Source organism: Thermobia domestica, unplaced genomic scaffold, assembly GCF_964235325.1.
Source record: "Thermobia domestica unplaced genomic scaffold, izTheDome1.hap1.1 HAP1_SCAFFOLD_648, whole genome shotgun sequence".
In the NCBI taxonomy this organism is placed as follows: Eukaryota; Metazoa; Arthropoda; class Insecta; order Zygentoma; family Lepismatidae; genus Thermobia; species Thermobia domestica.
The window spans coordinates 983-14697 of record NW_027656358.1 but is presented as its reverse complement, the minus strand read 5'-3'; the positions used below and the strand labels follow the sequence as shown (position 1 = coordinate 14697).

General features: G+C 34.7%; 1 protein-coding gene across 2 annotated transcripts in view; it reads right to left on the bottom strand.

Moving 5' to 3' along the window:
* Blos3 (Biogenesis of lysosome-related organelles complex 1, subunit 3) overlaps positions 1–13366 on the bottom strand; it is a 31948-nt gene extending 18582 nt beyond the window's left edge. Inside the window, exon 1 of one of the 2 annotated variants that reach the window (XM_081747782.1) lies at positions 12970–13366. In XM_081747782.1, coding sequence (XP_081603908.1) covers positions 12970–13100 — 131 coding nt within the window. In that variant the 5' untranslated portion in view covers positions 13101–13366. Of the gene's footprint in view, positions 1–11700; positions 11760–12969 lie in introns of those variants that run through there. The other variant, XM_081747781.1, reaches the window with a different exon arrangement.
* Between the last annotated feature and the right edge of the window lie 349 nt (positions 13367–13715).

Below are 13715 nucleotides of genomic sequence, written 5' to 3'. Positions count from 1 at the left end.
ATCGGAAGTGTAACTATTCATCTCAAATATCCCGAAAACTATGGATTCAATATTAGTATCGGTTGTTTTTAATTATTTTTACATCTCTTCCTACCCTTTAGGCGTGATAGACGTGTACGACTCCTATAGTGTCTTTTTTCAGACAGTAATCTTTTCTGTACCAAATTTGGAAACTGCTCCAGGTATTCCAGTGTATGTATGTTGGAATATATATATGCATACATTTATATATAACACAGATTCCTGCAATCTGTGTTACGTCATACGCCATTCACCCAATTCATCCATATCTCCTTATAGAAGCTATCGGTCACATAAGAAAAGCGGCTCATCTTGTGCCTCCTTGTTTGTTAACTTTAATTGAATATTTTCCTTCTCCCTGGGAACGTCATAAATGTAATTTTTATTACATATCACCACATCCTTACTTTTACATCTTCTATTGTAAGTTTTGTTTTCTTTAAAGAACAATTGGAACTGTCAATTGAAAATTATTTCACAATTCACGCCTGGTGCCAACGAAAATGTAGCACTAGCTTTCAAACGAAATCTCACTGACAAACTATATAAGCTAAAATATATGTTCAATTACCTTAATCCTAAAAATTCACAAAATCTGCCAGTGAAATTAATGTTTACAACAAAGAGAAATAAATTGAGGAACAACTACATAGAGCAATAAGTTAAAGACAAATTGTGGAATTCTGAATTATATTAATTAATGTGAATAGTGTTTTTCTAAAACCAGTGAACTGACGTGATATAGAGTGAATATGGGGCAATTATTAAGGGCAATCAAAAATCGAAATTAAGTCATTAAATACGTTGCACTAATTGTTCTTTAAAGAATACGAAACTTACAATACGAGTTGTAAAAGTACGGGTTCGGTGACACAATAAAAATGATGATGACGGTGTTTACGGAGAGGAAGGAAATATTCAATTAAACTTTTCTTACCTCCTTACTGTGTTTCTTAATCCATGGAAGTTCTTTCCACTTCCTTCCAGCCCGTCTTTTTTTTCCCATCTATTTCATGTCCTGCTTCTCTGACGTGTTTATATATAACATCGTTCTATCCTCTCAATCTGAATTCGCCCTTATGTTGTTTTATCTTCCAAACTCTTTCCTGTTTCTCCTACGTATTTCATATTACAATCTTTATAACTGTTTCTATATAGTACTCCTTCCTCGTCTACCTTTATCTCTCTTTCTTTCCTCTTTCCCTTTTCCTTAAGTCTAAAATAAATCCTCTTCCTTCCTTTTGTGACTCCTTTCCTCAGCAACTTCGTAAGACTATCTATTTTGTGCGTGCGTCTCTCTCCTCAAATCTTCTTTCTCTCTTCCGTCGTTACTATCTATCATTCTCTGTGTGTTTCTTGTAAAGTTCCTTTTTGATCTCTATATCTATGTTACTCCTCTTATTACAGTATATACCTGTAAATTGAAAATTTCTGTTTATATAGATTGATGTGAAAGTGAAGATAAAAAGTTGATGGAATCTAGGAAGATTGGGCTTTACCTCCTATCACTCTTTGTTTGTATGAAGTTGTTATTCTTAGATTGATCTTCTATAACTTGTCTGTTGAAAGGGATGTTACCTTGTCAGAACAGTCACACAAGTGTTATTAATACATTTAGTTATTTGATCAAGAGATTTTCTTCTCAAATCAGCAATCATTCGATTGGTTTGATGCAGTTTTCCACCCTTTCCTATCTTGAAAAAATTTCCATTTTCCTGTACTTTTTCTCCCTACATCTTGTATCATTTGGTCCCTGTATTTAAATCGCAGCCTTCCTGTTGGATTTTCCTTTCTACCTTTTCTTTCCTAGCAAATAGCGTGATACTTCTATATTTCATAAAGTATCCAATTATTCTCTTTCCCCGGGGGCCACGGTGGCTCAGTGTGGGGTCCCTGGTTCGATTCCAGCTTGCGCCAAGTGAGCTTTGTTCTGGACAAACATCATGTGCGTTGGTTTTCTCAGGGTTCTCCTGCTTTCTTCCTTTCACCACTTCATTAATTTCTCATCATCACCATCTCCCTTAGCCACGGTGCAATCGTAGGACGTTAAACTCAATATTTCATTTTATTTTTCATTCTCTTTTCTTTTCGAAATGGTCTTCAGTATACTTTTTTTCCCTTACCATTTCCATCTATTTGATTTTCAACATCTTTTTACAGCGCTACATTTCGAAGGCTTCCGCTCTCCGCTTTTCTTCTTCTCCTGACTGACTGACGTTCATAACTGACATCCATAACAACGTCACACTTTATTCATATGATTTTATCAGCTCTTCTCTTCAGTAATATGTCGATGTTTTCGGTTAAAAGTTTTGTTTTTTCTTCAAATCATTTTTTCACCTAAGACACTCTAGATTTTATATCTTATTTGTACTATTACCGCTTGTTACTCTCCTCTCTCCAAGTAACAGAATTTTTGCATCTCTTCCCCTCTGTGACTTGTCTTGATCTTTATTTCATTTGCTGTTTCCTTTCTTATGCATCTCATAATTTTTACTTTGCCTTGTTGATCTCCACACTGAATTTCTTACTAAGCATTTGTAGCATTTAGAAGTGTTTCTAATCTTTTTTTCCCCCTCACTATCAACAGCGCGATATCATCCATAGATCTTAGGGTGTGTATTTCTTGCCCATTATTCATAGGCTGTGAGTATTCTTGATTTCCTTTATTGCTTCTTTTCACGTAAAGATTAAACAAAATTGATGACAATGGGAACCCAAGGCAATCTGATAGCTCTTCAAGAGTAGACACCGGGTTGTGCAAGTCCAATAAAAGCTGTGGTGTCCCACGTAGTCTTACAGCTAAGCACCGACCTCAAGAATGACAAGTGTATTGCCGATCAGGAAGCTGAAGAATAGCGTTATGATAAGCACGCCGATACGGCGAGCCGAAGACGAGGTCAAATCTTTCATTCCTTAAATTTGAACCTATAGAGGATATGGTGCTAGAAATTTGGTAATTTCTTTTACTTATCATGTCAAATTTATATAATAGTTCAGGTGCGAAGTGTGAGAGTTTAAATGAACCAAGCCCTGCAGTGCAGGTCAAGAATACGGATATAAATTCTATTGCACCGTGAAAACAAAACACAAATGTCAAAGAAGGAAAGAAAGAACTAAAGAAAAAGAATGAATGGATGAAAGAATAAATGAATGAAAGAAAAAGAAAATGAACAAATGAAAGAATAAAAGGAAGGAAGAAAGAATGAATGAATGAAAGAAAAAAGAAACACACATACTCACACATCATATTATATATTCAAGAATAAATGTATTGATATGTTTACTGTGTTGCGCAGTGATATTTGTTTACTTGTATAAACACTGTGACTACAAAATGGTGTAGTTAGTAGATTTTTGGCTGGCGAGTATGTGAACTTGTTGCGTAAAAGTCTTATATGGAGCTGCTCTGAAGATAAATTTAATTTTCAAATTGACACTCAAAAAATTGGCCAAATTTGTCCTCCCCTTCTTCCCTCATATAAGCAACAACAGGGTATTACCATATACTGGACTATCTCATTACTTCATATACCAATTTTTATGAGTATACCGGCAAGGGGAAGAAATGCCATTATCAAAATCCTAATGCAAAAAACGAAAAAGCACGTACTTTATCCTCCCCCCGTCCGCCATGGCATCCCCCACATACACAAAATGCACATCGGCAGAAAGCTTCGTCCTTCAGGAACACATTTAAACTTTAATCGCTTCCCTATTGTCTTTAATGTAATACTGGGTATATTTTTTTTAAAATGAAGTTTTCAAACTATGGCAGAAATACTGGATTTTTAAAATTACCAAACCATGCTAAATAATGGCAGGTTAAACATCAGAAAGTTATCTTTATCTACCATCTCAATCAGGGGCGGATCCAAGTCTCCTGCGAAGGCGGTTAGAGTGTGGCTGTGAAAGATTATCAGTTTCTCTCTGACCGGATTTTGCAACACATCCGAAAATGATCTCAATGCAAAAGGATTTTGTTACTCAAGACACTGCTTAGACAATCGATCGGAAATCACATGGCCGAACTTCATAGCAATTTCGAAGACGTCTTATTTCAAAACTACACAATAGAACTTGCTTTAAACAATGAAAGCGCAGTTGCTAAAGCATAACTTTGATTTACAAAGATGAACTTCGAGGTTTTGTTAATAGAAGTAGGAATTCCTTACACTCGAATGCTACGAAGTTCTTAGTGTTTCTTTGTACAACACTGAGGTTAGTTTATTCGCAAGTTATTGCCAAATTAATATGAAGGGTGTATGTACTTCTTTTACAGTCCCTTAAAGAGTTCTGGAAATAACTTCTATAACTTTTGAAACGGTTTGTCTTAACTTGAACATATGTGTGAAGTGGTTTATTACGAACAGGCCAAAAATAACTGAGATAGATTAATTACAAGTAATCCGGTTAGAAACACTGTTGTTCATATTTTATTTCCAAAACCGGCCACCCGCATTTCTTTGCTGGTCAGGCAATACCTTGATGTGTTTTTCCAGTATTTAAAGGAGTACGACATAGGAAATATTCAAGTGAGGGAACTCTCTGTTGTATTGTAAGTACTCAGCATTATTAACAGATATAAGACTTCTTATAGCATTACTATTGAAATAAGCATACTAATGTAATGATTTCACACTAATAGTAACCCTACTACTGCAAACATAAAATGCAACTTTCCTACATGGTGTAGAAATACTTTGCCGGGGAAATCAATATCTTAGACATGCCTCTTTCATATCTACTTACTTATTTTCTCTATAAAAGGTGCATCGTAGTTTACGCAACTATACATTTACCCACGAATTATACACTTCCTTCTTCAGTACATAAACTCCTACTCCCTTGTGAATTATTTCTAGTGGAAAGAGTTGCATTCGTTGGTGCAAATTCTCTTTAGGAATGCTTAACCATTATGGTTATTAAAAAGGGTACAAACATTATTTAGAAAAATAAACACACTCCTGAACAAGACTGCACTTATTTAATAAAAACACATTTACACGTGACGTTTCGTTCTTCTAGCCAAGATCCTCATTAGACGTACACTCGATGAGGATCTTGTAGAGATGCAAAAAAGCCGGCTTTTTTGAAACGATGTTTTTTTTTTTCCACATAAAACGCCGGCTTTTTTGGAAAAAAAAACGAGACTCTTGGAAATTTTGGCCTTTTTTCATTTGCATGATTTTTCTATTTAAATAGCTTTCCTATAGTATACTCTAAAATTAAATAAGATTTCATGACCTAAATGCTATATTTCGCTCTGGAATTCACCATCATGATGGATAGAACACATGTTTTATGAATTAAAGTAAACATACAGTACGCAGTATTTGAGGGCAACTGTAGAAGATATTTAACTTTATTTTAACTTCTGAGTTATCGAGATTTTTTTCTTTTCTACATCATTTCTTTTTAGTCATCCGTGTTTCATTTCCTAGAGATTAGTAGGCCTACTCTAGCTTCTAGCGCATAAGTTAAACTTTTGTTTTTCAATATATCCGTCAGAGCGTACGTTTGTCAGTATATCTATCAAAGCGTACTTCCACATTCTTGTTATACTGTAGCTGTGCAATGATTTAGCAATAATCTTCCGGATACAAACTTGAATACCATTTTATACTGATAATCAGTGGCGGATTCAGAAAAGTCTTTTGGGAGGTGTTTCTCTGCTTAATGTTTGGTTTTTCTAAAATTTCCTAATTTTTATTTGGGAGTTTAGTACAAGCATAACTAATATTTCGTTTTGTTTGTATATTCAGCAATAACCTTCCGGATACAACCTTGAAGACCATTTTATACTGATAATCAGTGGCGGATTTAGAAAAGTATTTTTTTTTTGGGGGGGGGGGAGGGTTCTTATTAATGTTTAGTTTTTCTAAAAATACCTAATTTTTATTTGAGAAGAGCTTGAAGTTTATGAGTAAAGGCATAACAAATATTTCGTTTGTTTCAGAAATTATGTAATTTCAAGCTACAAGCTTCACCCGTAAAACATCCCCACCCTAACCCCCTTCGCAAATCCGTCACTGCTGGTAATTAGTAATAACAACGATTTAAAAACGATAAGAAAGGAAGTCGGCCAGAACTCACAGTACACGCATTATCTCTACATTCACAGATACAATTAAGAAAAACATCCTAATGCAAAAAACGAAAAAGCACGTACTTTATCCTCCCCCCGTCCGCCATGGCATCCCCCACATACACAAAATGCACATCGGCAGAAAGCTTCGTCCTTCAGGAACACATTTAAACTTTAATCGCTTCCCTATTGTCTTTAATGTAATACTGGGTATATTTTTTTTAAAATGAAGTTTTCAAACTATGGCAGAAATACTGGATTTTTAAAATTACCAAACCATGCTAAATAATGGCAGGTTAAACATCAGAAAGTTATCTTTATCTACCATCTCAATCAGGGGCGGATCCAAGTCTCCTGCGAAGGCGGTTAGAGTGTGGCTGTGAAAGATTATCAGTTTCTCTCTGACCGGATTTTGCAACACATCCGAAAATGATCTCAATGCAAAAGGATTTTGTTACTCAAGACACTGCTTAGACAATCGATCGGAAATCACATGGCCGAACTTCATAGCAATTTCGAAGACGTCTTATTTCAAAACTACACAATAGAACTTGCTTTAAACAATGAAAGCGCAGTTGCTAAAGCATAACTTTGATTTACAAAGATGAACTTCGAGGTTTTGTTAATAGAAGTAGGAATTCCTTACACTCGAATGCTACGAAGTTCTTAGTGTTTCTTTGTACAACACTGAGGTTAGTTTATTCGCAAGTTATTGCCAAATTAATATGAAGGGTGTATGTACTTCTTTTACAGTCCCTTAAAGAGTTCTGGAAATAACTTCTATAACTTTTGAAACGGTTTGTCTTAACTTGAACATATGTGTGAAGTGGTTTATTACGAACAGGCCAAAAATAACTGAGATAGATTAATTACAAGTAATCCGGTTAGAAACACTGTTGTTCATATTTTATTTCCAAAACCGGCCACCCGCATTTCTTTGCTGGTCAGGCAATACCTTGATGTGTTTTTCCAGTATTTAAAGGAGTACGACATAGGAAATATTCAAGTGAGGGAACTCTCTGTTGTATTGTAAGTACTCAGCATTATTAACAGATATAAGACTTCTTATAGCATTACTATTGAAATAAGCATACTAATGTAATGATTTCACACTAATAGTAACCCTACTACTGCAAACATAAAATGCAACTTTCCTACATGGTGTAGAAATACTTTGCCGGGGAAATCAATATCTTAGACATGCCTCTTTCATATCTACTTACTTATTTTCTCTATAAAAGGTGCATCGTAGTTTACGCAACTATACATTTACCCACGAATTATACACTTCCTTCTTCAGTACATAAACTCCTACTCCCTTGTGAATTATTTCTAGTGGAAAGAGTTGCATTCGTTGGTGCAAATTCTCTTTAGGAATGCTTAACCATTATGGTTATTAAAAAGGGTACAAACATTATTTAGAAAAATAAACACACTCCTGAACAAGACTGCACTTATTTAATAAAAACACATTTACACGTGACGTTTCGTTCTTCTAGCCAAGATCCTCATTAGACGTACACTCGATGAGGATCTTGTAGAGATGCAAAAAAGCCGGCTTTTTTGAAACGATGTTTTTTTTTTTCCACATAAAACGCCGGCTTTTTTGGAAAAAAAAACGAGACTCTTGGAAATTTTGGCCTTTTTTCATTTGCATGATTTTTCTATTTAAATAGCTTTCCTATAGTATACTCTAAAATTAAATAAGATTTCATGACCTAAATGCTATATTTCGCTCTGGAATTCACCATCATGATGGATAGAACACATGTTTTATGAATTAAAGTAAACATACAGTACGCAGTATTTGAGGGCAACTGTAGAAGATATTTAACTTTATTTTAACTTCTGAGTTATCGAGATTTTTTTCTTTTCTACATCATTTCTTTTTAGTCATCCGTGTTTCATTTCCTAGAGATTAGTAGGCCTACTCTAGCTTCTAGCGCATAAGTTAAACTTTTGTTTTTCAATATATCCGTCAGAGCGTACGTTTGTCAGTATATCTATCAAAGCGTACTTCCACATTCTTGTTATACTGTAGCTGTGCAATGATTTAGCAATAATCTTCCGGATACAAACTTGAATACCATTTTATACTGATAATCAGTGGCGGATTCAGAAAAGTCTTTTGGGAGGTGTTTCTCTGCTTAATGTTTGGTTTTTCTAAAATTTCCTAATTTTTATTTGGGAGTTTAGTACAAGCATAACTAATATTTCGTTTTGTTTGTATATTCAGCAATAACCTTCCGGATACAACCTTGAAGACCATTTTATACTGATAATCAGTGGCGGATTTAGAAAAGTATTTTTTTTTTTGGGGGGGGGGAGGGTTCTTATTAATGTTTAGTTTTTCTAAAAATACCTAATTTTTATTTGAGAAGAGCTTGAAGTTTATGAGTAAAGGCATAACAAATATTTCGTTTGTTTCAGAAATTATGTAATTTCAAGCTACAAGCTTCACCCGTAAAACATCCCCACCTTAACCCCCTTCGCAAATCCGTCACTGCTGGTAATTAGTAATAACAACGATTTAAAAACGATAAGAAAGGAAGTCGGCCAGAACTCACAGTACACGCATTATCTCTACATTCACAGATACAATTAAGAAAAACTTGTCAAAATGGTCGAATGCGGGGTTGAATCCCGGACATCCCGATAGAAGCGCAAAAGCTAACCACTCACTCATGGTTGTTGTGCAGTTGTATTTAACTTAAATATATTCTCTCTCTCTATGGTCTATGGAATCCGAAGGTTCAATGCCGCGTTCACAAAAGCTCTCCACCGACTTCAATTGTTAGCCAACTGGATCCAGTTTTTACTTTGTATTCCCATATCTGCGAGGTCCATTTTAATGTTGTCCTCCCATCTGCGCCTAAGTCTTCCTAATGGACGTTTTCCGATTGGATTTCCAGTTAAAACTTTAAAAGCGTTCCTACCTTCTTCCATTCTAGCTGCATGACCTGCCCACCTGAGCCTCCTAGACTTGATGACCGTAACGATGTATGGTAAACCGTATAAATTATGTAGTTCTTCGTTATGAAGTTTCCCTCATTCCCGTTCCTCTTGGGTTCGAATATTCGTCTCAGGATTTTATTTTCAAATACTTTCAGTCTGTGTTCTTCCCTCAAGCGCCCATGTTTCACAACCATAAAACACAACAGGCATGATTATCGTTTTATATATTTTAAGCTTTAAATTCCTCGACAGAACTCGCGACGACAAAATACTATGAACTGAATAATAACACGAATTTCCTGATTTCAGTCGACATTTAATTTCTTTGTGGATATGATTTTGGTCTGGTGATATTGATCCCAGATCTTTGAAAGTATCCACTTTGTCGAAAGTATTATTTGATATTTTAACGCATTCATAATTTGCCATATTACGATTCCGGTGAACTTCCATGCATTTAGTTTTCTCTGCAAGCGTTTAATAAGGACTCTGCATTTCTTTCTATTGTTCTCCTATCATCCCCTATTAAATTTACATCATCAGCATACGCCATAACCTGGTGAATACAATTCTGCTCTAGGGCCTGGTTGCTATCTTTAATTTTCCTTGTAGCGTACTCCGGAACAAAGCTGAACTATAATGGCGACAACGCATCTCCTTGTTTCAGGCCATTCTCGACGTTGAAGCTCATGGACAAGAATTTTTCTGCTCGGACTTTACTTTGGGATTCATTTAAACACATTTTAATTAATCTAACTAGCTTTCTCGGTATTCCGAATTCTGTAACAATGTTGTACAATGTTTCCCTCCTACCCGAGTCATAAGCCTTTTTAAAACCAATAAACTGCTGATGTACTGGGCAATAAATTCCCATTTCTTTTTGAGTATTTATCAAATAGTAAATATCTGGCCGATAGTTGATTGATGTTCCTAAATCCACACTGATAATCTCCAATAATTTCATCTGCGTATGGAATCAATCTTGTTAATAGAATGTTAGGAGAAATCCCTCGATAATTATAACATTCAGTTTTGTCGCCTTTCTTGTGAATTGGAACAGTGATTGATTCTTTCCATTCTTCTTAAATGTATTCCATAGTTTTTCTCTCTTTTTAAAAATAAAAAAAAAAAGATTCGTAATGATATGTTGAAGTTCTGTTCTTAAAAATTCAGAAACCTTCAGGACTGGGTAAACCGTGATGGTGGTTATAAGTCTAGGAAACCACACAATCAGATAAACAGTCTATTACGCATATGATCCATTAACAGAAAATTTGGTACTTTCCCGATTCTGAACAAGCTTAAGGAACAGTCAGTGCATTATAGAATTCGGAATTTTACGGATTTGCATATTCCAAGCACCTGATAGGTGGTAACATTATTACGTATGTGATCAATGAATGAAAAATTTGTTCCAAATATTCATACAATGTACATAAAAGTTAAAACTTAAAAAATTAATGAATGTACAGAACAACCCGAAACCAAACTCTTGATGTGCAGCTTTTAAGATTATCATATAAATGTATTTCTTTCATGTTTTATGTTTTTTTTTTTCAAAAAGAGGGTGTGATACTTTGAAGTAAAAATACTACATACAATTTTGCTAGTTATTTGTGTATCTTTTTTTTATTTTTAAAAAAAGTACTTATTTTTGTGTATAAGAAGTTAAAAAAATATTATATAGATATATATATTGGTTAATCCTTTGGAATTCATAATGTAAATATGTTAAGAATTAAAAAAAAAATCTTTTCGAAATTCATGGTTTGATTTAGAGGTTCTATATAATTATCTACATCAACCACTAATCAAATGAGTTCTTGTGCTGTAGAGAAGCGAAACAAAGTCTGCTTTATTAATTTAAAGCAAAATTTTCAAAAAAGCCCAAAATTTTCCAAGGAAAAAAGCGAAGCAAAAAAACCGAGTTTTTTTTTTTTTTTTTTTTTTTTAAAAAGCCGTATTTTTTCCGAGCCCTTGCATCTCTAGGATCTTTGATCTAGAAGATCGAAACGTTACGTGTAAATGTGTTTTCATTAAATAGGTGCAGTCTTGTTCAGCAGTGTGTTTATTTTTCTGATTTTATTTGGAAGACGTATGACTATGATTGTGTGTCAAACATTATTTTAAAAAAATATAGTTGATATAACACCAGCTAATCTGTGCTACGTATCTACTAAAACGCGTGAATGTTATGTAACACTAGTAAGGGCAGGACGGTGATAATAGACCCGCGCGATAGTGCTTCCATTGTGAGCCGGCGTTTGAATGACAGTGGGCGTGCGCGGGCCCAGGATAGTCGAAGTACACTAGGTTCTTTATGTGGATCTTAAGGATAAAAGCATAGTTTTTATTACAATTTTTGTTAAAATTATTAGGGGTATTACAGATAAGATCCCCGTACATTCTGAGTATTTATATATATCCCTCTTTGGGGATAGTTTTGGAACTCGAGGGCCAATACAAAGTTAAGTTAACCTAACCTGAAAAAAAAAATATATATATACCAAGAAAGTTAGCAAAAAAGAAATTCTGGCCCTTCAAATCCAAAAAATATGCACCTCTTTGAAATAACATTTCTCTGTAAATTTTACAAATCTATGGTTGCGCAAACTAGGATGTCACTTCATAGTTACCATTTTAACCCGGGATCAGTCGCACCACATAAGAGTAACGCCATCGGTCGCGTGTATAGATGTTTTCTAACGCACCATTTTATCTTTAACATACTAATATACTGACTAATTCTGAGCACGCACGTTTTCAGCATTTCTGAATTGTTGCACACCGATTGCACCGAAATAACAAAGTAGGAGTGGAGGAGGCATTTTAAAAATAACTTTAGTGAAAAGACGAAAAGAAAGTCATCGTGAGTCCTCGGGAAATGATGAGGAACTGTTGTATACTATAACCTTAATTTTTTCTAATGGCGGGCCCGATCGCGGGTTAATGACAGATTGAGAATCTCTGCGAAAATGACTAAGTAGCACCTAAACTCTCGGCTACCAAAGTGCTTTCAATCTTCAAGGTTTCACACTTTCCGGCGAATCACGAAAAATACAATCGTGCAAAAACTTTGGTAATAGTATACATGAGAACCCCCTGTCTTCCGTGCGCGAGGATACTTCATATTATATATTTATACGTTACCAAATTAAATCACTGCGTTGTCTTCATTATATGTGCTTAACATTCTATTTTTACTTTCTAGAATAAATTTTGTTGATTTCGATTCGAAAAATGTTAAATATTTTTAAATTTATATCATGATGCAGACCAAAATCCTTGTTGCATATAATGTAATGCGCTATAGCATATAAAGTACAAGGGCAAATAGGTACGTTCTGTTTTATTTTCGTATCAGTGGATAAGTAAATGAAAGTGGGTTTGTTACCCCCTTTCTAAGTTCGTAGATACTCAATGAATAATCCCTAAAAGTATGAGCGTCCAGCTTCTTCTGGAACTCAGACGGTCTTACGTATACTATATCCAAAACTTTTTATGGCAAATGGAACACCACTATCAAAGCAGCATGGAAATACTTTAAAGCATTAACAGTAGATTTATTTCCAACACTTTTGCGTGCAGTTTTACTATACGGATCCATAGTATAAGTAGTAGTAGTAGTAGCGGGTGTAATAAGAACGGGTTAGAAGCCCCGCAGGGTTTTGTTGAGTTCTGTTCTCGACATAAAATGGGCAAATTAAAGACTTCCCGAATTTTTTCCGTACATTTTATAACCTGTCGATTCATATAGTAATAATGCAACCACTTTTATTACTGATGGCACCAATTTTCTTCAAAAAGGTTTATTTCCTACGTTCGTTATAGCTGCTATAAGAATACTTCACCCGACAGCACGAAGTGCAATTTAACCAAGTAGTTTTTAAATCATAATGGATTACCTTAAATCTTTATTTGTTTTGGTGTACGTCCATCCTCCATGCACTATAAAATACATAAATGATGCATATGATCGCTTGATGACAAATGAAAAACGAAAATAAATGAAGTTTGTGAGCCGTGAATTCATCATGGCTTATCTACTCGAAGCGAAGAGAAAATGCTCATTTTGTGATTAGAAATGGTGATTTTAAGAAGTATCTTGAGTAAAAGGGGTATACCTATTAAAGGTTATCCATGGCATTCGTGGAATTGGAATTCTGAGTGGATGCTTCGAAATCCTAATACATTGTATAGTCGTATAGTATTTCAGTATACTACTTTACGGTATCCAATGGCAGAGGGAAATTCATCAGAAGAAAATATTGCTGAAAAATTAACTCCAGCTAAACTGAAATGGTTTAACGTACTTCGACGCCTCTCTCAACTGCAACGTTCGGACGTCTCTGTGAAGAACGAAGAATCAGTGACAACCAAATGCCTGGGATTCGGCAGTGATGCTACTTTCTCAAAAAATAGTAAACAAATAAATGAGCTTTTGGAGAAAATATTTTCTTATTGCGAAGCTAATGTCACAAGTTTAATCATAGAGGTAATTGATTAGTATAATATTTGTACAATTAGTTTTGGAATTTGTTTAATTTTAAAAGAAGAAATCTCGGAACCCTTTTCCTCCCTTGTAGTTTTCTGGCTGAACGAAAATACTATTTTTTGAATTATATACCCTTTTTGGTGCAAATTAAGGGGT